This window comes from Polychytrium aggregatum, assembly GCF_025602895.1.
Source record: "Polychytrium aggregatum strain JEL109 chromosome Unknown BJ171scaffold_5, whole genome shotgun sequence".
Taxonomy (NCBI): Eukaryota; Fungi; Chytridiomycota; class Chytridiomycetes; order Polychytriales; genus Polychytrium; species Polychytrium aggregatum.
Window position 1 is genome coordinate 440,676 of NW_026516207.1, and position 27,231 is coordinate 467,906.

The 27,231-nt window shown below is 57.7% G+C and overlaps 9 protein-coding genes across 9 annotated transcripts; 3 read left to right on the top strand and 6 right to left on the bottom strand.

The window, feature by feature from the left end:
* Positions 1–70: 70 nt before the first annotated feature.
* On the bottom strand, positions 71–2,517 carry BJ171DRAFT_235809 (2-isopropylmalate synthase). Its single transcript, XM_053106578.1, has 5 exons — positions 2,364–2,517; positions 1,953–2,135; positions 1,419–1,805; positions 1,210–1,330; positions 71–1,103 (listed from the first exon to the last, which is right to left on the bottom strand). Exons 1-5 carry the CDS (start codon positions 2,421–2,423, stop codon positions 109–111), a joined length of 1,746 nt encoding a protein of 581 aa, XP_052970257.1. The 5' UTR covers positions 2,424–2,517; the 3' UTR covers positions 71–108.
* Positions 2,282–4,112, bottom strand: BJ171DRAFT_490483 (uncharacterized protein). The gene is made up of 4 exons (XM_053109624.1): positions 3,670–4,112; positions 3,388–3,448; positions 3,131–3,231; positions 2,282–2,974 (listed from the first exon to the last, which is right to left on the bottom strand). Exons 1-4 carry the CDS (start codon positions 4,015–4,017, stop codon positions 2,741–2,743), a joined length of 744 nt encoding a protein of 247 aa, XP_052970258.1. The 5' UTR covers positions 4,018–4,112; the 3' UTR covers positions 2,282–2,740.
* Positions 4,113–5,371: 1,259 nt separating this feature from the next.
* On the top strand, positions 5,372–5,968 carry BJ171DRAFT_394808 (Septin-type guanine nucleotide-binding (G) domain-containing protein; the record flags this gene model as incomplete). The annotated part of the gene is made up of 1 exon (XM_053107172.1): positions 5,372–5,968. A coding segment is annotated over one exon (597 nt), but the record flags the coding sequence as incomplete, so codon positions are not given.
* Positions 5,969–8,523: 2,555 nt separating this feature from the next.
* Positions 8,524–10,006, top strand: BJ171DRAFT_420012 (small subunit of carbamoyl-phosphate synthase; the record flags this gene model as incomplete). Its single annotated transcript, XM_053107415.1, has 2 exons — positions 8,524–9,205; positions 9,387–10,006. 2 exons carry the CDS (start codon positions 8,524–8,526, stop codon positions 10,004–10,006), a joined length of 1,302 nt encoding a protein of 433 aa, XP_052970260.1.
* Positions 10,007–10,422: 416 nt separating this feature from the next.
* Positions 10,423–10,949, bottom strand: BJ171DRAFT_471873 (uncharacterized protein; the record flags this gene model as incomplete). The annotated part of the gene is made up of 2 exons (XM_053108627.1): positions 10,423–10,586; positions 10,805–10,949. The coding sequence occupies 2 exons, from the start codon at positions 10,947–10,949 to the stop codon at positions 10,423–10,425; spliced, it is 309 nt and encodes a 102-aa protein (XP_052970261.1).
* Positions 10,950–16,003: 5,054 nt separating this feature from the next.
* BJ171DRAFT_420175 (uncharacterized protein) lies at positions 16,004–17,125 on the top strand (the record flags this gene model as incomplete). The annotated part of the gene is made up of 2 exons (XM_053107423.1): positions 16,004–16,332; positions 16,798–17,125. The coding sequence occupies 2 exons, from the start codon at positions 16,004–16,006 to the stop codon at positions 17,123–17,125; spliced, it is 657 nt and encodes a 218-aa protein (XP_052970262.1).
* Positions 17,126–18,038: 913 nt separating this feature from the next.
* On the bottom strand, positions 18,039–19,790 carry BJ171DRAFT_565342 (uncharacterized protein; the record flags this gene model as incomplete). The annotated part of the gene is made up of 4 exons (XM_053113339.1): positions 19,766–19,790; positions 19,059–19,699; positions 18,918–18,969; positions 18,039–18,244 (listed from the first exon to the last, which is right to left on the bottom strand). Exons 2-4 carry the CDS (start codon positions 19,446–19,448, stop codon positions 18,039–18,041), a joined length of 648 nt encoding a protein of 215 aa, XP_052970263.1. The 5' UTR covers positions 19,449–19,699; positions 19,766–19,790.
* An 837-nt stretch (positions 19,791–20,627) lies between these two features.
* BJ171DRAFT_235926 (uncharacterized protein) lies at positions 20,628–23,913 on the bottom strand. Its single transcript, XM_053106580.1, has one exon. It carries the CDS (start codon positions 23,866–23,868, stop codon positions 20,725–20,727), a length of 3,144 nt encoding a protein of 1,047 aa, XP_052970264.1. The 5' UTR covers positions 23,869–23,913; the 3' UTR covers positions 20,628–20,724.
* Positions 23,914–23,928: 15 nt separating this feature from the next.
* BJ171DRAFT_419990 (WD40-repeat-containing domain protein) lies at positions 23,929–24,879 on the bottom strand (the record flags this gene model as incomplete). The annotated part of the gene is made up of 1 exon (XM_053107413.1): positions 23,929–24,879. The coding sequence occupies one exon, from the start codon at positions 24,877–24,879 to the stop codon at positions 23,929–23,931; it is 951 nt and encodes a 316-aa protein (XP_052970265.1).
* Between the last annotated feature and the right edge of the window lie 2,352 nt (positions 24,880–27,231).

Genomic DNA, 27,231 nt, shown 5'->3' on the forward strand with positions numbered 1-27,231 from the left:
GGTTATCTGTTATATTTCTTATGGCTCCGCTAGACGCAAGCCATCACATACTTCATGTTTATGGAAGCGCGTGTGTCCCGTTTTCTGAATAAAGTGTAGCTACTCAGATCAGAGGTTGACCCGCACCGGCTGCTGGCTCACTTGCGTGACTGATTCGGCTGCCACGGATCTGGCAGCCTCCATTCTGTTGATGGCATTGATATATGCCTTGGCGCTTGCGACCAGGATGTCTTGGTCCGTGCCTTGGCCCTGGTACAGCGTCGGTTGATCATCCGAGGCAAACGAGTCGTCAGCAACAAGCTTGGGAGGCTGGCTGGCGGCCTTGGCGTCGAAGCTGTGGATGCGCACGATAACCCGACCCAAAGAGTCGGAGCCCTCGGTGACGCCCTTGACTTCATAAGAGACCAGGGCGTTGTTGCACTGGGTGATGCGGTTGATGGCGTTGAAGATGGCGTGGATGGGGCCGTTTCCGACGGCGGCGTCGGTGGCCTCTTCGGAGCTGGGCTCCTCGCTGTCGGCCTCTGGATCGTTGGCACTGATACTGATGGAGACTGTGGCAGTTGCATGGCCCCGGGTGTTGGAGACAACATGCATGTCCGCGAGCTTGTACTTTTCCGAGCCCGAGGTTTTGATGTGCAGCTCCTCGTCCAGGAGGGCGAGCAAATCCTCGTTCGAGACGCCATGTTTCTTGGAATCGGCAAGGACCTTGAACTTTTCAAACAGGGTGTTGAGGAGCTCAGGGTGGCCTTGGAAGTGGTGGGCGTAGACGACGTTGTCGAGGAGCTCCTCGATGCGAGTGCGGAAGGCGTTCCGGCCCGAGTGCTTGCCCAAGAACAGCGACTGGGCGGTGCGGCCAATCAGCTCAGGCTCGATGATTTCATAAGTAGCCTTGTTCTTGAGGACGCCGTCTTGGTGGATACCGCTCTCGTGCGCAAAGGCATTGGCACCGACGATGGCCTTGTTGGGCTGGACGCTGACGCCGGTGCGTTTCATCACCAACTGGGAGGTGGGATAGATCTGCCGGGTGTCGATCAGGTGGTGAACTGGGAAGTAATCAGGGTGTGTGTTGACGGCCATGACGACTTCTTCAAACGAAGTGTTGCCTGCAGTGTTGAATGGATGATCAAAGTCAATCGAGTGAGCAGGTCAGGCAAAGTCAAGCCAGGCAAAGTCAAGCCGATGGAGACAGAGACAAATGGATCTACTGACCAGCTCGCTCGCCGATGCCGTTGATGGTGACTTCGACTTGACGCGCGCCGTTGAGGACACCGGCAAGGGTATTTGCTGTGGCCATTCCGAGATCGTTGTGGCAGTGGACAGACCAGACCACCTGGCACCGGCAATTCCTGGGTTAGCCTCACTCCGGTACTCATCACTCAAGAGCAGCGGGCTGTTGATCTCAGGCCACTCGGCCATACCTGGTCGGCGCCCTTGGTGTTCTGAATCAGGTATTTGATGCGACCGCCAAACTGCTCGGGGTTGTTGTAGCCAACGGTGTCGGCAATGTTGAGGGTTCCGGCACCGGCCTCGATGACCTTGGACAGGATAGTGCACAGAAACTCTGGATCGGTGCGTCCAGCGTCTTCGGGGGAGAACTCGACATCGGTGCAGCCGAGAGAGCGGGCGTAGGTGACCGCCGAGACGGCTCGTTCAATGCACTGCTCGCGGGTGATCCGGAGCTTGTACTCGAGATGGAGATCCGAGGTCGCCAGAACGATGTGGACTCGGTGGAGGGGTGCCTCCTTAATGGCTTCGTAGCACCGGGCAATGTCAGCGTGGACTGCTCGAGCAAGACCAGCGATCACCTGGTGATGGCCAAGAGCAGCAAGCGTCAGCGTGTGGTCGACGGAGGAGAGAGAGATGTCAATCTAGATCGACTTGGGCTGGCGACCAAGCAAGTTCCAGCGGAGGTACAACGTGGATCGAGGGATATGTGGACAAAGCTCTCGTACCATGGGCTTGCCGGACTTTCGGCCTTCGACCAGATGGCCGACCTCTTTGGCGACTCGCTTGACAGCGGCAAAGTCTCCGGGCGATGCGATCGGGAATCCGGCCTCGCAAATGTCGACTCCGAGACGCGAGAGCTGGCGGGCGATTTCGACCTTTTCGTCCTCATTAAGGGTGACGCCGGGGGACTAGAGTGGAGGAAGGCGTGGTAGGTGGTATAAGTACTTTACAGACGAAAATATGGAAGCAGAAGGGTGGCGCGACAGCGGCAATAGATTGACTTGAAAGAATGGTGCGAGAGCGATAAGGAGAGGGGACGCGGAGATATGTATGGATGAGCCTGCAGCAGGACGAGCTCGACCGATCGGATCGACTCCGTGACCCGTCGATAGTGGTGTCTGGCATGGATGCTGTACCTGCTCGCCGTCGCGCAGAGTGGTATCGAAAACAATGAGCTGATCTTTCTGCATAACCATGGTGGAAGAGTATCAAATCGAAGGCGGCTGACGGATAGGTGGCTGGGAGGGCAGGGCACTCAAGACAGGCGAGGAGGTGCGTTGGTGCTGGTCGCTCCGGACCGGGCGGCCTCGCATTTTTATATATATTTTTTTCTTTGGATCAGCACGGAGGGATCGGCGAGGCGGATGGTCTGGTGCGGATCTGCGGTGTGGATTCCCACACCAGGTTGCGTGGTGGTTGTCGAATGACCAGGCGCGCAGCAGACAAGGTTCAGGCTCAACCGGAGACACGGGATTGGCTGGCGGGCTGCATTCTGGCGGAACTGGAGGTATGTTCAAGCGGATGACACTGCCGGTAGCTCACGGACCATAACATGGATGTGCTGGACCTCGGGAACGGTTTTCTTGTGCGGCGGATTCTCAAAGAACTGGTACTCGACCTTGTCCAGGTCAAGCTGGGTCTTGAGAAAGTCGATGATCTGTTGGCGAGTCAGGATCTTCTGGGACCACAGGACCTTGTGGCTGATCTCGGGATGAAGAGCGTAGGGGTAGTCATTGTCGATGAGGGTCTGGCGAAGCGATATTGACCAGTTAGTGAGTCCGGCGGGGCAGAGACTGAGGAGAGATTCAAAGCTGCCAAAAAAAAAAGAAAATACCAACGCCGAGGAGCAGCAAGCCAAGGACTATCCATTGGGACTCGGGATATCGGCAGGGACCCAACGCACCATCGTGAGCGACACCTTAGGGTCGGCAGGCCGGGCCTTCAACTTCCGAGAACCCGGGTCAGCCTCGGAAGGATACTTGAGGACGCGAATCTTGATATAGTCTGGCAGAGAGTGCAGCTGTGAGTTCTGGGGTGTTGCTTTGAGTGACGGGGGAAGGCACGACATCGAGATTCATCATCGGAGCTCGACCAGAGCCAGCGGCGGCATGACCAATCGGAGAGACGGCTATGTGGTCGATAAATCGGATTCTAACCCACCGCCTGTCGACACATAGGTCTGCCTGATCTCGGCGATGCCTTTGGCATAGGTGTCGTTAACCTGGTCAAACCGAGGGCGGCGGTGCCAAGGTGGGGGCGGAGAATGATGATGATCGGATCGTTATCCCGATGGCCACGAAGAGCGGTATATGCCCATGACCCTGGTTGCGAAGCGAGGATGTGGTCGCAGGTCGGTGTTGTCCTGCGTCGACCCATGTCATCGCCGGACATTTGCGCGGGGCGGCATTAACCTCGTTCTGAACTCGCTGGCGAAGGGCATACCTCTTGGTAGCGACAGAATATCTCGGTGCGGCCTTGGCGAATAATGTCCCGCACCTCGTCCCAGTCGTATGCCTTGGTGAAGGGCGTGAATTCCATGGATGCAGCCGATGGACGGTCGTTCGACGGTTGTTCGACGGACGGTCGTTTGATCAAGGGCTGGTGCGGACCCAACAGACCAACAAGCTGATCAGCAACGACAGAAGAAAGTCGACAAGCCAGCCACGAAGGGCATGTCGGTGTTTTGGCTGGGCGCGACAGCAGGACGGCGCAGGCCCCGACACCACCGAGCCAGCTGGTGTGGTGCACAAAGATGACGACAAAACAACAACAATCCGGCCAGCAACGCATCGCTGCATGGAGGGAACGACGTGCTCATGATGTCGGTCTGGAGCCAGGCGTTCGCGACAGCGATCGCACAGGACGTGCTGCACACTGCGCCGGATGGGCCCAAGGTTGTATGGGACAGACTCGCCTGCTGTGGAGGGCAATCTTCACCATGTTCGCACCGCCCTCGGGCCTTGCCATCGTCACCCACCACCACCACCACCACCACCACCCACTGGCATTTCTTCATGTCCATGCGAGGTTTCGGGAGCAAGGCGCGCATGTCTGCTGGGCCGAAGGAGAGCCGGCGGCAGCAACAACAACAACGCGGAAACAACGGCTGGCAATGGGACCGAGCGACACAAACAGCAGTCACAGACACGCACACAGTTGCCATAGATAGACCAAGACGCGCACAGAGAGGGGGATACAATCGGCAATCGCCATGGACGCAACAAGACCAGGACAGCACAGATCGCCCACACAAACAGCCAAAACAATGCTGCAAACAGAGCTGCGCTACGCAGCACCGCCCTTGCACAACATATCCGACGCGTCCCGCCCCCAACAGCTGCACAGGCACTGCAGTGCCGACCGCGCGCCGCCGTGATACACGTGTGACTCTGTCGCGCACAGCGTGCGTCGGTTTCCTTTTGCGGCGGGCCAAAAAAAGCACTGGCCTCGGCTGCAAGCGCCGCCACTGCGACTGTGGCTGTGGACCGAGAGCGACGCGCTCTCGCGAGAGCCGCGGCCAGCTGCGTTCTCGTTCGGGCGAGGGCCGCCGTCTCGCCTCTCTCGTCCCGGCCCGCGGCTTTGGTCTGCCCTTCCTTTCTCTTTTATGTCGTCGTCTTTCTGCTGCCGCCTCTCCTGCGTCCAGGTCGCTTGCTTGGTGCTCTGCTTCTGTCGTTTCCTTCCCCGGCCCATCTGCCGTCCTGCCTGCTTCGTGCCTGCTGTCTGCCGCACGCTCTTCTCTCACTCGTCCTCCCCCTGATCGTCGCCTCTTCCGTTCATCTCTCGCTCCAACACCATGGCCTCCCGAAGAGCTCGTCGCAATGCGGCCCACCAGTTCAACCTGATGATTGCCGGCCACGCCAACACTGGCAAGTCGTCGTTCATCCGCACCCTCTATGAGACGCTCGAAGTCAGCAAGCTGGTCTACTCGCCCGAGGTCGAGGAGGCTCCCAAGTCGCCCTTCCCGCTCCACGAGATCGTCGAGCCCACGCCCACCACCGCCCGCATCGAGTTTGACGACGATTACACCGGAGAGCGCATCTCGCTCCGACTCATCGACACTCCCGGCCTGCCCGTGCCCGTCACCATCTACCGATCGAAATCGGCGGACGAGTACAGCAGCCTGGCCTCTGCCTGGGTCTCGGGCATTCTCCGCTATCTCGAGGCCCAGTACGAGGCCACCCTTCTCGAAGAGTCCAAGGTCAAGCGCAACCCCAAGTCGCCCGACTACCAGACTCACGCCTGCCTCTACTTCCTGGATCCCCAGCTCACCCACGCCTGCGGCGGCCTCACTCCCATCGACCATCTTGTCCTCAAGGAGCTCTGCCCCCGAGTCAACATCATCCCTGTCATTGCCAAGGTCGATCTCCTGACTGTCCGCCAGCTCAAGTCGCTGCGTGCCTCCATCCTCAAGGACATTGAGGAGCACGACCTCAAGATCTTCAACTTCCCCGACGACCCCGAGGAGGAGGACGAGGAGATGGCCGCCATCAACGCCGAGCTGCGATCGTTTGCTCCCTTTGCCGTCGTCAATTCGGAGGAGGAAAACGGCCATGTCGGCCTGATCATCGAGAACGAGCGTATCCTGTGCCGTCAGTACCTGTGGGGCCTCGTCGAGGTCCAGAACGAGGACCACTGCGACTTTTTGCGTCTCAAGCAGGCTGTCTTTGGCACCCACATGAACGAGCTGCGGGTCACCACCAGAGAAATCTTCTATGAGGCCTGGAGAACCGAGAAGCTGCTGGAGGTTCGCGCCACCTCGAGCATCAAGGACAGCGTCGGTAGCTTCCCCCGCACCCCCGCCACGGCTCGACGCAACAGCAAGTCCGGCACCATCACCTCCCCGGCAGTAAAGCACCCCACTCTCGAACTCCCGTTGGAGAAGTAACATCGTCCCCACGATAGATTGCCGCTTCTACCCGCTTTCTCCCTTTTTTTTTTTTACGGTGTTCCAGCCCCACCTGCTGCAAGTTTTCTTTTTTGCTGCAGTCTGGCTCTGCCCGTCCCATCGGATCGAAGCCCCGTCGGCGTCAGCGAATAAATACACATCACAAGGAAAGCGGAGGTAGAGACTGTGCTGCTTCCGAGACGATCCATGTGGTTCCGCTGGCCTGGTTATCTTGTTTGATAGATGTAAAGCTACTTGCCCCCCCCCTCCCGCTCTTCTCTTCATGTCTTTCTTTCTCCTTCCTGCCTGTACCGCTTCGTTGGCTACACTCAGTCTTCATGCTTTGTCCAGTGTCTCATTGTATTTCCCCCCCCCTTTCTTCCATTCTCTCTCTCTCTCTCTTTTCCTGTTGATATGTCGGCGGGTGCTGGAATGCCTGTGAGTCGGCAAAGAATCTTGCTCGCCCGTTTACAGCTCAAAACGGGGCACTCAGTTGTTTTTTTGGATGGAAATACACGCGCACATCCATCATTCAGTCGAGCATCCGCCTCGTGGGAAACAGGGCAGGGCAAGGGGAGGCGTTCCGGCAGTTCCGCCAGCGGGAGCCATGAATACGCACGACCAATGGACATGCATACGCATGGCCGATGGACATGAATACACACGACCAATGGACATGAATACACATGAATACACATGGCCGATGGACGTGGATATCCCAACAGCGGCCGGCAGCAGCAGTGGAGGTGCGATGGCCTGGTGTGACTGCATCTCAATGAGACTCCCATCGACGAACGGCGTCGGCCTCGGCCTCGGTCGGCAGGCCGTGGGAGCAGTCTTGCATACACAAATCTGGTCGATCTCCTGTGGCGACGACCGAGTGGCATTGATGGCGTGATGTGGGGTGTGGTGCATGCATTCGACCACCTGGATACTTCTGTGGCTGCTCGATATCACGCTGTTTGGTCATGATGGGCGATGGACGGGGTGTATTCAGGACCAGAAAATAGCGATGTATCGGACTCAAACCAGGCACGGTGCAATCGCAATCCAACAGAAATGCATATTCCGAGGCCGTGTTTGAGCCGGACAGACTCGAGTGTCGGAGGCCATACCACGGCAACAGATCAAATCATGATCTCGCGCTTGATATTCCTGACCTCGAATGTCCGGCTGTCAAAGTAGGCCAGAACGGCCCTGGTGAACAGGTCAGCGCCCTTGTGCAAAAACTTCTTGGCCGCAATCACGGGCGTCATGCCCGAGCCCGTACCAGATGCAGCGGCACATCGAAACAAACAAACGTCCTGCTTGTTTGCCAAACCTCGGTGCCAGCCTTACCATCGGCGATCGACAGCGCCGGGGCGGGACTTGGCCGACAACGGCGTCCGCACCAGCAGCAGGCCGATGACCCCCCCCCGTTTGCGTCCCGGCCAGCCGGTGGCGGACGGGCCCAACAGGCCCCCTCGTCATGTCACTCCAGCAGGCAGCCGCTCTCATCCAGGCAGACTTCTTTGGCCTGGTCTGCCCTGGTCATTGTCGTTGACCCCGCTGGGCCTGTCTCGGCCTCTGGCCACCCAAAAGGCCCCCTCTTGCGGCCAATCGGCGCCCAGCCCGCGGCTGCGCATGCATCATCCCGTGGCTTGCGGTGCCGCGCTATCTCTTGCTTGCTGCGCGGCCGGGCGCACAGCCGCCTTGCTGCCGCTCGTCTGTGTTTCGCCAACGGCGCGTGCTCTCTCTCTCTGCTCTCTCTCTCTGCTCTCGCTGCTCTCGCTGCGCTCTCTCTGCGTCCTCTGCCCGCCCTCGCCGTCTTCTCGCCCCTCTCGCCCCTCCCGCCGCCCTCTCGCCCCGCCCCTCGGCCCTTGTCGCTGTCGTCATTTTCCCACGGAATCCGTCGTCGATTCCCACCCGTTTTTTTCTCGGCCGCCCGATCCTATAAATTGTGCCCCTCGCCCTGCCCTTCTCTTCCGCCCATCGCTCTCATCGGACCCGTTCTTTCGCCTCCCGCCCCGGTCGCCAACGCCCCTCCAGACGCCTCCTGCTCGCCCCAACCCATTGCTCTTTCCAAGGACCTTGCTTCCTCGCCTCGTCGACTTGCCCCGAGTGCTTTCGTCTCATGTATAAGCACTCTTTCGAAAAGGTTTCCAACGACTACATTGCCGATCAAGTCTTCAAGAGCCACAGCCAGTAAATCCCCACTGTCAGGCTTTTCCTTCCGCTATCTCGCGCCGCATACATATCGTCTCTCCAGTTATCGGACTCGCTCTGCAGCCCCTCCCCGTTGCTCTCTGTCCTGCGTCGATTCGCCAAGTTTCTGTGCCTCGAATCTCGTCTTGCCCCCCCTCGCTCCTTATCGCCGTATCTCCTCCAGCCCTCCTGCTCCCATGCTCGCTCCAAAGTCTCTCTTCCGCCCCATGATCCAGGCTGCTTCGCGCGGCTCTCGCTCCCTGGCAACGCTCGTTGCCGACCACCCGACTCTCAAGCCCTCGGCTGTTGCCAAGGGCATCTCGGACATTTTCCTGCCGGCCACCCTCAAGCTCCAGTCCGGCGAAACCTTCAAGGCGACCTCCTTTGGCGCCCCGCTCGTCAACTCCCCCATCTCGGGCGAGGTTGTCTTCACCACCTCGGTCGTGGGATATCCCGAATCCATGACCGACCCCTCTTATCGCGGTCAGATCCTGGTCTTTACCCAGCCTCTGGTCGGTAACTACGGCGTTCCTGCCCCGTCTCGCGACGAGTTTGGGCTCCTGAAGCACTTTGAGAGCGAGGGCATCCAGGTGAAGGGCATCATCGTCAACGACTACGCCGCAAAGTACTCGCATTGGAATGCCATCGAGTCGCTCGGCCAGTGGTGCGCCCGCCACAACGTCCCCGCCCTCTCTGGTGTCGACACCCGCCAGGTCGTGACTCTGTTGCGCGAGCGCGGAACTACCCTTGGCCGCATCACGATCGGCGGCGACAAGGGCGATGCTGCTGCCGCTGCTGTCGTCGAATCGTTTTATGAGGATCCCAGCAAGACCAATCTCATCGCCGAGGTCTCGACCAAGACGCACACGATTTACAATTACGGTGGCGACGTCCGCATCGGTCTGATTGGTAAGTAATGCCCCTTGTCCTTGACGCTGCGGTCCGTGGCAGAAATCGTCCTGGGTTGTGCCTTGGCCCCACTTCCGCCATGGCATCGCCTCTGTCATACGTAGCCGCGCCGAGCGGCTCGCCCGCGTCGGCATTTGGCCGGTGGTTCCTTCTGCTCATGCTTGCCGTTCTATCCGCCCAGACTGCGGTGTCAAGCACAACATCATCCGCCACCTCACCAAGCGCGGCGCCCAGGTCCACGTTGTCCCGTGGGACTATGATCTCAGCAGCGACAACTTTGACGGCATCTTCATCTCCAACGGCCCTGGCAACCCCCTGCACGCCACCAAGACCGTCGAGACCCTGCGCAAGATCATGTCTGCGGAGAACAACAAGGCCCCGACCCCCGTCTTTGGCATCTGCATGGGCAACCAGATCATGGGCATGGCTGCGGGCTTCCCCATCTACAAGCTGCCCTATGGCAACCGTGGCCACAACCAGCCTGCCCTCAACCTGGTCACTGGCAAGTGTGTCATCACTTCGCAGAACCACGGCTATGCTCTGCAGGACTCGGCCCCGGTCCAGGACTGGCTGCCCTACTTCCGCAATGCCAACGACGGCTCGAACGAAGGCATCCGCCACAGCTCCCTGCCCTACAGTGCTGTGCAGTTCCATCCCGAGGCCATGGGCGGACCCCAAGATACCGAGTATCTCTTCCAGGACTTTATCGACCAGGTCCGCCACTACAAGGCCCGCCGCACGGGCACTATCGCTGCCGCTGCGGATGCTCCTGCCCGCGCCAGCGCCAGCGTCAGCATCTAATCGACCTGGCTGCTTCTCTGTGCTGTGGCCAAATATGCTGCATCCAATATATATATCGATCTAATTCAGAAAGCACACCGATAGATTTTCCCATTGATCGAGCGCAGGACTGCAGGACTGGCCAAAGTCATAATCCATATCTGGGCACAATCCGTCCAGAATCGTTGCTTGTTGCTGCCTGCTTGTTGCTGCCTGCTTGTTGCCTGTTGATGCGCTGCATCAGATCCATCTTGGATGATTGTTGGATCCAAAGACATTGATCGTATCAGACACAGGGGCCACCAAGGGTTAACGAGCAGTGTCGTGTCAGCAAAGCCTGCTCGTCTGCCCCCGAACAAACAACAGGGTCCTTTTGATCCCTCTCCTCCCCGTCTGGCCCGTCTCTGTTCGATCGCCCGATCGCCGGGTTGGTCGGCTTACCTCGACGACTTGGTTTCGACGGTTCGTGGAGTCGCCGGCTTCGACAGCTCGTCGATTCTGCGCTCCAGCTCCAGAATCTTCAGCTCTGTGGCCTCTGCCATGCGTCGCAGCGTCTCTTGATTGTCGTTCAGATCTTGTTGCAGCTTTTGGGTGCTGTATCCTTATGACGTGACGTCGTCAGTGCGATCCGGTCGAGCAGCGAACCCAAGCAAGATGAAACAAACCCAGGCGCAGAACGGGGGGGGTGAGCAAGGTGCAAGAGGCATAGAGATAGCGTTCGATGGTGGCGATGGACGAAGGGGCGAGCGGGCAAAACATGGGCAAAAAATCACCGGCGGCGTTGCATCTCATTGTCAAGAGCAAACAGCCTGGCCATACCAGTCGCAATGGCGATGCCGGCCATCACCAACAGGCCGACTCCAAAGAGCGTGCCGCTCACATGGGTCGTCGATGGGTTCGAAGCAGCACGGGTGCTCTGCGAGACTTGCTGGATACGCAGGAGACGAGAGGCAAAGAAGCCCATCCTGGGCAGCGGAGGAGAGGGAAGGCGGGGAGGGCAGATCAAGGACACTGAAAAAATTTCATGTTAATAAAATGAGCGAGAACGAAACAACGCGCTCTCGGGGCCACCTCGGTCGGCGAGAAGAGCAGTCTCTGGCGAGAAGCCTCTCGCCGTCACACGCACACACACTTTGCACAAGGGAGTCAAACACCTCCCATCGACCATCCCAAGAGGGATGGCAACCCCGAAGTGGACTGCCCAGAATATGGGCGACCCGGCATCCACTGTCGAAATACTCAAGGAACAGTGCGAGATGCTTACAGTCTATCCAGAAAGAAACGGGACAGTCACTTTCTGGCTTCTGAACCCCGCTGACTGACTTGTAGGCCCAGCGAGCAAGCCGTGCGATTGTTTCCCGTCCTGGTTGGCAATCTCTTTGTTTTGATTGGTTTCGGGAGCACAGTCTTGAATACACCCGGTCGATCTCCTGTGGCGATGATCGACTGGCATACCGAGATCATGTTCCTGGCTGCATTGATGTCTCGATCCCACAGCGTATGGCAGCTTGCACAGCTCCGGACAAAGTGTGGTTTCTCGATATCAAGATACTCGGGTGACTCGAGTCGCTTGGCTTCCCGACAATGTGAGCACACCTGGGATGTGTTGAACTCGTTCACCGAGTACACACGGATCTTGGAGACGGATCGTTCTGGTGGTCGTCTCTGGTGGTGGTGGAACTGCTCAAAGTACTTGGCGAACCTGAGTCTCCTGGGACTGGATGCATATCCCTTCCCCTGTTTCCAGGATGCATTCCCAAAGGCAATCACCACCTCGGTCTCCTTTGGTGCCTGGTCGATGACTTGCTTGCACATCTCGTGGACGGTGCGCTGTCGCTTGCTGTGGAGATCAAGCCGTTTGAACCGCCGTCGCCGGGTCAGGCTGAAGTACAGCTGTTTCTCCAGCATGTCTCCATCGAACACATGGCGAATGTATCGCAAGAAAGAAGGCACTCCAGGGATCTTGGGACTTGGTGTGGTGCTCATCCATTCCTGCAGACCAAGGGCCTTGTGGGTGCTCTGGATCCACCTGGTCGCTTGGGTGGTGCCACATCGATGCTGGTACTCCTTGTTGGAGAACGACACAATCTTCTCGTTGGCACGCTGTGCCTTGGTCACCTTGACACCGTCTTGCCCCTGGATGGATGGTTGACCAGGTGCCCGAATGACAACGGTGAAGATCGATCCTACTCCAGGGTCGATCCCGATCCATGTGGTCCGAGAGTCGTCGATGGGACCGACCCTGGTCTGGATCTTCTTCTCGGGGGTGAGCTTGGGTGTCTTGTCCACGGGTTCTGGCTTGACATCAGGATCCTTCTCCAGGATCTTGTATTTGAGTGTGGTGATCGAGCACCCGACTCCATCGGTGGTGATCTCGCAACCAAAGAGCTGCTTCCCCTTCTCCCTGGCACCAAAGAGTCTCGGATCCAGCTTGAAGTTGGTCTGCCAGAAGGTCTCTTGCTTTGTGGTGCCATTGACCTTGGTCTTCAGGTCGTCCCACTTGAGTCCAGTGCCAGTCTGGTATCCAAGGATTTCCCACAGTGCTTTGGTGTCGAGCTTGACATACTTGGCTCGGGCATCGCAGAGCGGGACCAAGGTGCACTGTGCTCGAGGGACATTGTGTCGCTTCTTCGTCTGGGCAAGCCGGTCGGTGAGGCGCTTGATCCGCTTCATGTTCACAGCGATCTGCTTGCACACCTCCTCGTGCTGGGTCTGGAGATCTTTCGAGTCTGTCAGCCCCGATGTGGTGGATGGGTTGACACATCTCCTCGTTCAGTCGCCCAGCGCTCTCCTTTCAGAACATCGGTTATCCCTCGCGAGCCTGGGAATGATCATCATCTGGATGGTCGCCACGAACAGCGTCCTCCTTCAGGTGGGTCAGTCGAGAGACCTTCACTGGCCAGATTTCGATACAACTTCGATACAGGTCCTGGTGGCTTTCGTACCGAAACTCATACAACTGGTCGGCATGTGTGGCGTAGGCTCTCTTCAGATCAACGAGGAGTGTCTTGGAGAGGGGATTCTCCATCAGCTTGACACAATCATCGACGTGTGTATGCCGTTTGACATCCTTCGGAGCAACCAGGACCAGATTGCAGAATCGACGGAGGAGAGACCAGTAACGATCGAGAACGTGGGTCTCACAGTTGACTGCATAGGTCTTGACAGCCAAACCAAGAACCTGTGAGCCAGTACTCTTTGGGAGGGACACAGGAGGCAGGATACACGATTCGCTCCATGTACTTCGGTACATCTCATAGGTGTCGATGATGTGCCTGTCTTCTTGGGTCGTGCCTTTCTTGACACTAGTCATTCCTGTCTGCACCATGTTGAAACACTTTCGAATAAACGAGGAATCACTCGACGACACGGTGGGGAGGGTGATGCCCTCGTCCAAGCACCGCCTGAGATGCAGCTCCAGGAGACGAGATGCTTCGTACTGCACGTGTGTTATGGCCCGGACAGTCTCCTCGATCTTGTCGTGCAAGGCGCCGTTCTTGATGATGGCGTCGAGGGTGCACTTGATGACCGGGTACTCTGCCTTGGCATACTCGTTTGGACCACAGTCGGGCTCAGTAGAGCTCCAGAGTGGCTTATAGAAACGGCACTTTGGGGTGTTGCTTCTGGCATGACCCTCTTCCCCACATGTGGTACATACAGGGGCTTTTGGTGCAGGCATCTCGACCACGAGGGCCGGAACGGCGATGTCTTCACTGGACTCGTCTGGAGGGGGTGCTTGGCAAACGGCGCCAAAGGCAGACGCCGAGTCAGAAGGGGGGCCCAACTCGGTTCGGGCCTTGCATTTCTTGGTGAAGGGCTTGACGTGGTTGGTCAATCCACAGGCACGACATGATTTGATGACGGGTTTCTTGGCAGCAGGTGTGTCGCTGGGTTGTCCAGGATCTGGATTTGGGTCAGGTTGAGATTTTTTCTTGCGGGGAGGCATCTGTCGCGATTTCGACACCCCGCTGGTTCTACCCATAGTCAAGAAAAAACCAAGGGCGAATTTGACGCACTTTCCGATGGTACGATTCACGCCCAGAATCGCATCGCGCGCTCAATCAGCCGGGGAAGACATCTGGAAGCACCCTCCGCACGACGGACTCGAACAGGGTCACCATCCCGACCCTTGAACCCCTCAGACGCATTCAGCGCTGCCACCTTCCTGTACTGATGCTTCACAATCCCAAAGAAGTTCTCGATGGGATTGAAGTCGGGCGAGGCAGGTGGGGTGAAGATCACTGACCATCCTCGGCGCTCGATGCAGTCCAGGACAGCCATTGTCTTGTGCATGCTGACATTGTCCATCACAATCACAGAGTCGTCTGGGAAGCTCGCTCGCTCAAAGAACTCGACCATCGAGTGTGTCTTGAATGATGTGGGGATGTACATGCGATGCAGCACACCAGAGTGGTTGATGGCAAATGCAGCCGAGACAGACTTGTGCTTCATGTGATTGCGCTGGCGAAGCGGAGCACCCTTCGGTGAGTATCCGTAAAGAGGGAAAATGGATCTCCTGATCCCCGTCTCATCGACAAAGACGAATCGTCGTGGGTCGATGGAGCGGACCTGGTCCCTGAACTGTGCCACTCGCTCATCCAGTCGCTTGGACTTGTTGAGGTGTGTTGCCCTCTTGTGTGAGAGACCTGCTCGCTGGATGGCAGTGTGGCAGAGTGAGAGTGATACTTTCCTCTGGAGGATGGACTCGAGCTTGCATCGCAACACAGGACCTGTCTGGAACGGGTCCTGTTCAATCAGGGTGCGAATGACTGGACATGCCTGCTCAAAGAAAGTGGATCTGCGAGCTGGGACCCGGGATGGGTCATCCAGCTTGCATCCTCGGTGCCATCGATGGATGGTGCTTTTGGACACATTGAATATGGTGGCGACCTTACGCAGGCTATGGATGAGATCGTAGCATCGCAATGCGGCGGTGCGAAAGTCGGATGTGTGGCGAATGGTCATGGCCAGCGCGCGATAACATTGGGTAACAAAATATTCGATGAATGGTCAAAAACCTAGGGTGTCCCGTTTTTTATTGGATATCACAGTCTTGATCCACACACGACCACCATGGAGAGCGGGGTGTGACGACGAATACTGGCGAAGCACCATGTAGCGCGAGGAGTGGGGCTCGAGGGAGCGGACCGAACCAGAGTACTCTGCAGCGATATCTGCAGCGATATCGAACCACCCAACGACGCCAGCACCTATGGCCCACACGAGTGCGTGATTTTTGCGCTGGGGCGCGAGACCACATGACCACGTGACCACGGATCTGGTTGGATCCGATCCGATTCGAGCCAACGGGAGAAGGGCGACCATGCGCAGCACACCCGAGCCAATCGGGATGCGAGATCCCTGCTCCTCGGTCGCGCGGAATACAGGTGATGTCTGGTGGCGTGGCTTGGGTCCTGCCTACTTTTGTTTCGCTCGTCGCCCGCTTTCACCCTCTTCCCTCGCCGTCTCCCACATTTCGCCAACACCCACCCGCTTCTCTCCTTTCCCGCTGTCTCCCCGTTCAACATGGCAAGCATGAATGAGCCTGCTTCGAACACGGCACCACATCCCGCTCACCAATCCCAGGTCGAACCCCTCCTGGAATTGAGTGAGAGTCTCGAAGCCAGAACAACCTCGTCGATTCCCGATATCACCCAACTCTCACTCGAACCCAACCCAGACATCTTCACCATCATCTGTTGCAACGACAGCTTCCAACTCACTCTCGACCACAGCACCATCAAGACCCTGCTCAGAGTATGCAAACGAGCCCGACCCCTCCTGAGCTCCAAGGTGCCTCGCTTCCACCGTTGGTGCCAGATTGTAGGACTGTGTCATCCAGACGGACAGATAAAGATCGGCCTCACACCGAGCGACCAGATTGCCATCTCGCTGCATTGCGAAGATTCGTTCACAGCAGACCGATCCTGGCTTGAATATCTAGCCGATAACGGCAATGCTGCGGCCTCGTATTTCCTGGCAAGGATCCTTCAAATCGAGGTTGAAGGGCAACCCTACATGGAACGATCCAAGAGGCAAAGCGTCCTCCAGCAAATCTTCCGCTTTCTGGAGAAGGCAACCAACACAATCCACACAATCGCAAAGTTCCACCTGGCTGGATGTTGTCGCAACGGGCTTGGTGTCGATCAAGACCACACCAAGGCTGTCGAGATATATCGTAATATCGCAGACCGTGGGATCTCTCAGGCTCAAGTCGCCCTCGGTCGATGCTACGAGAGTGGTGAAGGTGTCGATCAGAGCTTCACCACCGCGATCGAGTGGTATTCCAAGGCAGCAGATCAGGCCAACGAAGACGGTCGACTCCATATCGTGTTCCTCCGAGGATGGTTCTCGCTCATCGGCCACGGTGTCGAACAGAGCGATGAAACTGCCTTCAACTACTGGCATGAAGTCAGCACCCAATCCACCGACCCAGTCATCAAGCCCATTGCCACGCACATGGTCGGATGGATGCACTATCTCGGTCGGGGTACCGTGCGCGACGAGCAGAAAGGTGTCAAGATCATCCGCGATAACCAATCAGATGGGTTCAAGCTCGGAGAGGACGAGTGTCTGGCAAAAGAATATGGGGTGACTGCCAACTCCAACTCACCCACAGCCTGCAAGTTGTTCGAGTTATGCCAGCTGGGATCGGACCGTGACTGGCTCTGCAGGCATTTGATGGTTGTGTGTCTGTTTCGTGGATTCGGAACCGCCCAGGACAGGAAGAAGGCAGCCGGTATCTTTGAGCAACTCGCCAACGATGGACACAGCGATAGCCAGTTTTGGATTGGAGAGTGCTACTACGGGAGCGGGGGAGTATCGAGGAACCAACAAAAGGCATTCGAGTGGTTCAGCAGGTCGGCCAGCCAAGGCAACTCATATGGTCAGTGGATGGTTGGATATTGCTACTACTACGGACACGGAGTCACCAAGGACTACGCCAAGGCGGTCGAGTGGCTCCGCAAGTCGGCCGAACAGGGCAATCGGATCGGACAGAACGACCTGGGCTATTGCTACCAATATGGCCGTGATGTCCCCCGGGACATCGACACCGCCATTTTCTGGTACCGCAAGTCTGCCGACCAGGGATGGCAAGATGCCATCAACAACCTCAAGCAACTCGGCAAGTGGCCCTGATTCCCGAGTTCCTCCGAGCGCAACTCCTAAATAACCATATCCCAACACTGAACAAGCAAGCAGCCAAGCAAACCGCACCGCCAACACCCACCCCAAACACCATGATACTAAGGAGTGGACTTGCAAAGTGATTCCGATGAAGCGGCAATGGCCGAGTGATGTTGTATTTGGCATTCAATACATCCAATATATCCAATATACAATAGTGCTGTCCCATATTCATCGCTGATGTTGATCGACCGAGAGGAAACATCCGATGACCCGACAACGACAACTCGACATTCACAATCGATACTCATTCTATAACCAAAGATAGGTGGAAAGAGTTAGCACGACCCAGACCATCCCTCGCCACATGGTACCGAAGAAAGCAGGCAGCAAGCCACCAGCCTTCCCCGACACCAAGACCATCCTCCCTCGATCCGACACCAGGCAGCGTGCCCTGATCAGCATCGATGGACCGACAAAAGGATGGCAAAGGCGACGAATGGCCTGGATCCAAACGGGCATAGGTTCGCCTCTTCAGCCGCCAAAAGAAAGAAAATGACCACACTGCAGCTTTCTGGTCCACCCTCGATCCGACCCAGGGACGCTAGGGCACGCCAGCGTATGTGGTAAGACCATGCGAGGATGAAACCAGTCCACTGCAGTGCAGCCTGGCGACTGAGAGAGGACTTTTAGGCCCTGGAAGCAAGGGAGACGGAAGTATTAGTGCTGCGTCGCGCTGTCAGCCACACACGAGAGGAGGGGTATGCAATGCAGTGTGATGCGATGCGGATGGATGCTGGACTCATGGGGGCAATGCGGACCTTAGCTGTATAGACCAGACCGGCAGTTCACCCAGAGCTTCCCATGAAACCCCCAATCCACATGCATGCCAGGGGCCAACCAGCATACACATGGATCAGTTCGCTCATGGGTCACAAAGGGCTACACTGGCAGCCTGGCTCCGACCGACAGCTTGCACTTGCTCGAGGGGGATGTCGCAGTTGCAGTTGACCGAGGGTTGAATAGATGGACCGACACCGACAGGTTGCAGTTGCAGTTGAATAACGATCGACACCGACACCTTGATCGACACCTTGACCGAAATCTTGACCGACACCGACAGGGAAGGATCTTGACGAGGGACAGCGGGACAGCGGGGATGACGATCCGCTTGGGGACAGCGAGAATGACGGCGGAATTTGCGGGGTGCCGACAAAAACGACCTGGACGACGACCCAGGTTTTATCCCTCGGCTTATCGCTTCCCCCACCGACACCCGTCCGCTCCTGTCGCCCGGGGAAGATCACCGGGGCGATCAGCTGCATCGATTCCCGGCCTCTCCCATGCCATCGTCGCTCGCAATCTCCCTTGCGTTGACTCACCGACCACATCGCTCGACCCAGCCAGATCCAATCATCAAATCGAGCGATCCGACGAGCCCGATCCCCGACCGGGTCGACCAGCGAGCGCAAGCGATACGCACCTGGCCTGACTCACCTGAACAAGAGGATCGACCCGATAGCGACCCGCCGCATCGCAGATTAGCCCAAGACGGCATCCCCGGAAAGCAAAAGCAAAACGCTGGTCTCGTATTGGGAAAATCAATATACAGTCAAACCAGGAAGAAACGGGACAGTTACTTCCTGGCATTAGCGACACAAGTCTGCTGATCTGTAGACCCCAGTGGGCAGGTCGTGAGATTGTTTCCCGTCTTCGTTGGCAATCGAGTGGTTTTGGTTGGTTTGGGAAGCACAGTCTTGAATACACTCGGTCGATCTCCTGTGGCGATGATCGACTGGCATACCGAGATCATATTCCTTGAGGCATTGATGTCTCGATCCCACAGCGTATGGCAGCTTGCACAGCTCCGTACATAATGTGGTTTCTCGACATCAAGATACTCGGGTGACTCAAGTCGCTTGGCTTCCCGACAATGTGAGCACACCTGGGATGTGTTGAACTCGTTCACCGAGCACACATGGATCTTGGAGACGGATGGGTCTGGTGGTCGTCTCTGGTGGTGGTGGAACTGCTCAAAGTACTTGGCGAACCTGAGTCTCCTGGGACTGGATGCGTATCCCTTCCCCTGTTTCCACGAGGCATTTCCAAAGGCAATCACAATGTCGGTCTCCCTTGGTGCCTGGTCGATGACTCGCTTGCACATCTCGTGGACAGTGCGCTGTCGCTTGCTGTGGAGATCGAGTCGCTTGAACCGCCGTCGCCGGGTCAGGCTGAAGTACAGCTGTTTGTCCAGCATGTCTCCATCGAACACATGGCGAATGTATCGCAGGAAGGGATCCAACCCAGGGATCTTGGGACTTGGTGTGGTGCTCATCCATTCCTGCAGACCAAGTATATTGTGGGTGCTCTGGATCCACTTGGTCGCCTGGCTGGTGTCTTTCGCTTGAGGGGAGCCATCTGGCGAGAAAATAGCGACGATGGCTGATTCTGCCCTCGGGGAAGAAAGAGTCTCCTCAAAACCAGCGCATTTTGGGCTGGCCGAGATACTGTGCAGTGGCGTCCTTGATTCAGATCCAGAAACGCATCGCTCGCTCAATCAGTCGTGGGAAGACATCTTGTCAAGGTGAGTCTTGCCTGATAGCCAAACGATCATGTCATCTCGCTGACACACAGCCACGCTTGACTAGGTTTCCAACCAGAGAGATTCAGATGGTGGTGGTTCTTGTCCGCAATCGGAGTGGAGCTTCCAACAATGATCCAATTGGTCATTCCTCCACACCAATCGCCCACCACCACCGTCAATCGGCTCAAGGTGATACCAAATGCCGTCAATCGACCATGGCCGGATTCCAACTTTTGCTGCTCCACATTCGACGTGACTTTCAGGTGACCGAGATGAGCAGCCGCGAGGGGGCCGGAAAAATTGATACCGGGTAAGTCGCCTCGCTGGCCGGCTGGTTCTTGTTTGCGGCCTGTGCTCTTCGAATGCCAGGCCACACAACCCACTCTCATATGCAAGCTGACGTAAAACCAAGCGCCATTCAAGGACGGGCAGCAGCAGCTGCAGCTGTAGTTCATAGCCCTACAATCCAGCAGTGTGGATATTCAGCGATACGGCTCAGAGTTCGTTCAGTCGACACCACATTTGTGAAATACGGGGCACTTGCCCCGCTCCAACCGAGCAGCAAGGCCACTTTCAATAATAACTGATCCCTTCAACAACATTCAAGCAAAGATCATAACCAACGCGCGATGCTTTGAATATATCATTTGGCTGTCGATCAAACACAAACTGGGGTGTCACATATTTTTCATTTTATATATTGCATTGACAGCAATTGACAACTGACAGCCGTATGGGCGACGCAATTCACAAAGATGAATCTGCTCGGAAAACATTCTAAAGAAGGCAGATGTCGGCACAGTCGAATCACCCGACCGAAGGTGAGTATTCATGTGGGTCCAAAAAGAGAGAGGGTTGTGTGCTCATGTCGTGGGAAGCGGCAAGACTGAACTGCCTTTTGAGCGAGCGGGGCTGTAATGGACTTGACGGGACAGTGTTGAATGGATGGAAAGCTGGGCACGGGGCCGATTGATGGGAGATGGGCTGGGTTGTCCAGCAACGACATGCGTCCATGGCGAAGGATCGGCTATTGGCTACGGGCCTTGGGCTGCTGATCGGCATCACCGGTTTCGAGAACGGTATTGGGGCGTGCCGGTGGCGGCTTTGGCGTTCGCAGCCAGCCCATGATCGACCACGGATTCTCGATCGCAGTCTCAAGGGTCTTTTCGAGTGCCGAGGCCATCTTCTCCAGCGTCGTCGACGACTCGCCGTTTTGCAGCGGGGCATCGACGTCGATGTCAGTCTTGATGGCGAGTGGCGGCTTGCCAGCGGGGTTCTCATTGGTTGACGCTGTTGCTTCCACTGGGTCCGGTTCAACGGCCCGCAGCTCAACCGAGATTTCTGTCGCTCTGGCCTCGTCCAAGGGAGGCTGTTCGACTGCTGTTGCATTGCTCGACTGCTTGGACACCAGAGTGGACGTGCGAACAATCACGGGGTGCCTTCCGGCCGCTGGATTTGGCTTCTGGGCAGGCTCGGGCTGCTCCAAGACTGGTTCCAGAGTGGGCTTCGCTTCCGCTGCGGTCTCGAGCTTGGTCTGGCTCAATCGAGTCTCCGGCAGAGACAGCGGAGCTGGTCCCGCACTCGACGCTGCGCTCATGGTTGCAGCAGATGTGTCGGAGGAGAAGCTAGACTTGACCAAAGCCGACTGTCGGCGCTTTGGAATGCCGAACGGCGACTGGAGATCAGGAAGGCTGTCTTTGGCTTTTGGAGGTGAGGCGACCGCCGGCTTGGACATGAGCGGCTTGGCCATTGGCCCTCCAAAGTCATCCAGGCTGAGTCGCGGCCGCAGATAGGGCGGCACGGCTGCTTGCTCATTGGACTTTTGTTCCGTGGCAGGCTTCTGATAGCCAAAGACATTCCCTTGGAAGCTTGGTGGCGGCTTGCTAGCCAGCGGCAGCTCCGTATTCAGCACGGAAGCGACCTGCGGCTCGTTGAACATGACGTTGTTGCTGGAGTTGACGATTTTCTCAACAGGCGTGCCTGGGATCTCGGCTATTCGCTGGGCGGCGACTCGTTTGTCTTGGAGGATCGGGCCACTCAGCGGCGTCGACGATGAGCTCTCACCAAGGTCTGGCTTGTCCAAAAAGTCCTCCAGAGCAGAAAGGATATTGGGATCGTTCCAGTCGCCCGTGGCGTCGTTCAGGTCGCTCAACAGATGCGATTCAAAGTGCGTGCTGTTCCGCTTCTTGAGAACCCTGTCCGATCCGGCATCGTTTGAGCCGGCTGCGACCGCATCGTCCTCCTCTCGGTCCTCGGTCAAGGGTGCCTCCCAGAGTGTCGAGTCTGCCGTCATGCTCATCTGTCCAATCGAGCTCTTGCGGCGCAGTGCCTGGGGGTCAACTCGCCCGCCTCCCACTGCGTTGAGAGAAGGGCGCCGGGTGCGGGTGTCGAGGTTCTCGTTCGACTGGACCTTTTGCAGCACTTTGTGGTTCAGTTGCTTGCTCTGTCGGCGCTCGGTCACGGTTTCGGGAGTGGCAGCACTCGGCGGGTTGTTGGTCGGTGTTAGCTGGAACGGAACACTGTCTCGAGTCTTGGTCGGCGGCGCGCCATCAGTGGCAGCAACTGCAGGATCCTTTTTGTTGAGGAAGTCAGTTTGAATCTGGAGCTGCACTCGAGACGACGACCGACGCATGCTGGACTTGGCTGGTGGCTGTGGAGCGGACGGTGCCTGAGTGGACTGACCGATTTCTTCTTTGAAGGCCACCGTAGGACCAGGACCAGGGACAGGAGCAACCGGGGCAGCGGCAGTGGAGACCGGGGCAGCTGCTTGGGGCGGCATCGACGGAATGGGCGCCAGCTTAGGTGGTGCCGTGCGGTCGTCATCAGTCACCGGCTCGTTGCCAGCAGCCGGAGGCGCGAACTGTTCGCCGAGCTGGCCCATCCAGATGCTGAGAGGACGCAGCCAGCCGTTCTGCCTCTTGGGCGGCGGCGGGGCTTTCAGGATCGGAACTTTGTGCTGGTTCGGTGCCTTGGCCGATGGTCTTGGCTGGTTGGTGGCCTGTGTGGACAGGCCAGGCTGCGCAGATACCTCTGATGACGGCTGGGCAGGTGCTGGTGCTGGTGCTGGTGGGGCGGGTGCTGGCTGAGCGGGTTTGCTGGATCCGTGTGCGACGACAGACGACGATGCCTGAGGAGGAACTTGGCTCTTGGAGGTGCCGAGGCTGTGATTGCTCCCGTTGACGGCTTCGAGCGAGACCCGGCGTTTGCCGCCCGATAGGCCGGCACGCCAGGCCTCGAGCTTGGGGTTGATGGGTTTGTTGACGATGACGCCGTAGTCCGGCTCAAACACTTGGACAGCTCCAGCCGGCTGCGCCCCGAGCATCCGCTCCTTGGCTGCAGACGAAGCCAGGGTCGACATGCTGCCGTCGTAGAGGATCTCGTTGCGCCACCAAGGATCGTCGCGGTCGTCCTCGACATCCGAGTCCCAGTCCGAGTCCAAATCCCAAGGACGTGTGCGGGGGCGAGGCGGCATAAACGCTCCAAGGCCGTCGTCGTCTTCCTGCAGAGGTGCCCATGGATGATCGAGCAGGTATCGCACGCTCGCCAGATCCATTTCGACCTGTAGCCACTGCTGGTCTGTTCGGCGGACAATCGAGTCGAGTGCGTGCTGGTGCCCCTCCTTGTAGATGATCAGCTCGGCCTTGTAGCTCACCAGTAGTTCTTTGGCGGCGTTGAGCTCCTCCTCGACCTCCTGCATCCTCGCCAGCTTGTCGTTGGCTTGTGCAAGTTGCGACTTGGCTCGAGTCAACTCTGTCTTGAGCTCCGCGATTTCAGACCGCGCTCCCGTCAGCTCCTCCTTCATCCGCAGCTTGAGTCGGTTCTGCTTGGCAAGCAAGCCCTGGGCTTTGGCAATCTGGTCCCGTAGCGACTGTACAGCCTCGACGTCGGCGTTCAGAAGGGTGTTGACTCCGACTGAGCGGGTCTTGATGATCGAAGGGCCGATCGCTCGCGTCTCGGTGATCTCGTGCATCTCTGTCATGGAGGGAATCGTGGTCTTGGTCGGCTCCTCGTTACGGACGCCACCCAGGACGCCCAAGAGACCCCTCCGGAGGCCAAACCGAGGGGTATCGGCGATCGAGAGTGAGCGGTCGCGCCCAGGTGCAGGAGGCGGCGATCGCGACCGCTCGGGCTCTGACGACGGAGCCACGACCTTGGGCTCGATAACAGACATGGACCGGCTGTGCAAGCGCGACGACTTGCCTGCCTTTGGCGAGGCTGAGAAATTAAACAATCAGAACACGCCTTGTTCCAAACGATGCAAGGCAGCCGAGACAGCAGCTCGAGGTGGGGGGGAAAGGTCGCGGTGATACTTACCCAGGTCCCAAATCTTAACACACCCGTCGCCACTTCCGCTGAAGAGCCTGCCATCGTGGCCACATATCGACGCAACCGAACCAAAGTGCGCCTCGACGGAGCGCAGCGGCCGCGCGTTCTTGATATCCCACTCGACGATGTTCTTGTCGTCACCGGCAGAGTAGAGCTTGGGACCAGCGCAGCAGATGGACCGGACGCCGTGCGAACCGTGTCCCGTTACCGTTCGCAGGCACTGGTAGGTCGATATGTCCCAGGCCTTGATGGTGCCGTCGCGACTGCTGCTGTAGAGAACGTCATTGCCGAGACACAGCGAAAAGACCCAGTCCGAGTGTTCCTCGAGGACCTTGAGACAGCGGCCGGTGTCGATTTCCCACACACGAATGGTATGGTCGTTGCTGCCAGAGTACAGCAGGCCGTTTGTGGATGTGCACAGTGCTAATACCAGTCGCTTGTGTCCAGCGAGTGTCCACTTTCGGCGGCCCGTGCGGGGATCCCATTCGTTGACGGTGCGATCGCCGCCACCGGTATAGAGCCGTCCATCGTGCGAAATATGTAGCGCGGTGACATAGCCTTCATGGCCACCGATTGTCCGGGAACAGACCCCAGTCGACACATTCCAGACCTTGACGGTGCTATCCTCGCTCCCTGACATAAGCCGGGACATGTGGAATCCGATACATGTGACGGCCTTGGTGTGGCCCGTGAAGGTGCGCACGAGGGTCTTGGTTTCCAGGTCCCACTCGCTGATCGCACCGTCTCGTCCGCCAGCAAACAAGCTGTACTCGCCAACGCAGACACACGTTATTGGGCGGCGAGGCTGTGGCGTCAGCGTATCGAGACAGACCAACTCAGGGAGGGTCTTGGTCATCTTCGATGGAGTCGGTGCGACACCTAGGGTAGGCTGTCCAGCAGTAGCGCCCACAGCCAGCGAGGAGACGGCGATGGGCTGGGATGGAGGAGCCTGTTCCTTCTCGGTCGCGACCTCGGAGACGACGACCTCGCTCGCTTGCGCGATTGACCGAAGCGGCTCAAAGAAGCTGACCCTTCGGTTTCGTGGGGGATCGGTATTGCTCTGGACAGCTGGCGGAGGCTTGGGTACAAATATGGGCTGTGTCGACGGGGCTTGCGATTTAACCACCTCCAAAGGGTCGTCTGCAGGTACGGTGGACTCGGGTCTTGTCGGCTTCGACACCGCCTGCTTCGAAGTAAGGGTCGTGTCAGAAGAGTCGGTGCTCCCTGTTTGCATCGAGGCCTGCTGCTTGGGCTTTTCGGGGGGCTGAACAGCTGCCGCAGATGGCTGCACTGTGCCAAGAGCAGGGGCAGGGGGAAGGGCAGTGGGTTCAGAAGTGGTGTCAAAGAGGCTTGTTAGCCGACCTAGGAACGACACTCGTTTGTTGAGACGAGGCGCAGGTTCCAGCGGAGGTGCCTTGGCGTTATCGCCCCAGGGTTCGGCGGCCGAGACCCGGGACGCTTCGGGTTTCTCATCGGGCTCTGCTCTGAGCCGAGACTCTGGCAGGACTTGGAGCCGCTCCGAGGGAGCCTTAGCGCTCGACAAGGTTGTCGGGCCGGCAGTATCGGATTCGTAGTGGGTCGGAGCCGAGACGGTCTTGGCGGCAACCAAGCTACTCGAGCGCGAAACGCGCCAGAGCTTACTGTCATCGTCTTTCTTGGCTGCAGACTGCTGGGCGTCGTGTGTCACGGACAGAGTTTCAACAGCGCTGGATGCAGTTGCCGCGGAGTGGACAGAGTCACTGGGGTCAACGGCGCCAGCATCAGACGGCGTGGCGGTGGAGGCAGCAGAGGCGGGTGCAGAGTCGGAGATAGGTTTGGATGAAAGAATCCGAGGATCCGCGCCAACCGGCGCGGGGGTGGGTGGTGAGGTCTCGTTGATCGTGCCCAGCTGAGATGAGGGTGGTTTTGAAACAAGCGTCTTTCTCCGCGCTTTGATTGAAACTGAAAATGGAGATACATAAGCATCCGAGTTTTCCGGCTTCGAGCGCGTAGATCTGGGTGTGGACGTAGTAGTTTTATCACCTGGGGTAGACATATTGCCCTTCCGGGTGGCTACAGCGCTGTGCTGGGGCTGCTGCTGGGACTGGGGCTTGCTGTCGATCGTATCCTCTTTCGGCTCTGTTTCCAGCGTCGATCCGTTGGCTCCATCGTCTCCACCGACCCGATCGACTGACCTTGGAAGCTCCGTAGGGTATGAAACGGTATCGGGGCTGATATGTGGAAGCGGGGGAGGAAGATAGGGCGTGCCAGTCGGATCCACGATCGGCTCTTCGCTCAGCTCGATCACCGCTGGGAGCTCGACCGAGGCAATCATATTGACAAAGGACGTCAGGATACCGTCCACACCGGAATCTACCGACGACAGCGGTTGCTTGGGTAAGGAGTTTGCGGCTGTTGATGGGAGGAGTCCATCACCGGTGATCATGCTGACGACCGAGCCGATAAAGTCGTCGACACTTTCGCTGACATAGTCTCGCTCCGTCGGTGCCAGTGCCGGTGCTGGTGCCGGGTCCAGGCTCTTTGTGAGAGCTGCTTCAAGTACAGGGCTCTGTGATATCCACGCGGGCGAGCGAAGGGGGGCTTCCTCGGCAGCCTTGGAGAGCTCGATATCATTCCATAGCTCTTCTTCGACATATTCTTCGGCTGGTTTGTCAAAGAGATGGGTTAGCTGATGTTTCCTCAGACGACAGCAAGACCAGCCGTTGTGTATACGCCTTGCATCAACCGTACGCACCAACAATCGCAATCTTGTCATCGAATCGAGCCGAGGGGAGGTCGAAATCGTTGAACGACATCTCATAGTCCTGGGTGACAGAGGGGTTCAGGGAGGAACGGCGATCATTGTCGACAGAGCAGGACTCGAGCATTTGCGGCTCGGCGCTGTTGGGCGAGAACAGCAGAGTCTTGTGTTCGGCGAGAGATTCTGCCTCGCTGCGTTGCTCGGTAGGATCCGAGTCACTGGTTGCGGTGCTCTCTGTGAGCTCCTTGTTCGCTTCGACACGGCGATCGTATCCGATGTGGTCCAGTGAGCCGTCTGCGGCTGCATCAGCAGTCCCGACAAAAGTAGACTCGAACTCGATCTTTGGCGAGCCGTGGACATAATCAGAAGCTAGCGCGGCGAGACGCGAGTCTGTTCGCTCAATCGCGTCAATGACTGAGGGTTCAATATCGGCGTAAATTTCTCCTTCGGCGTTATCGTTCGCGGTAT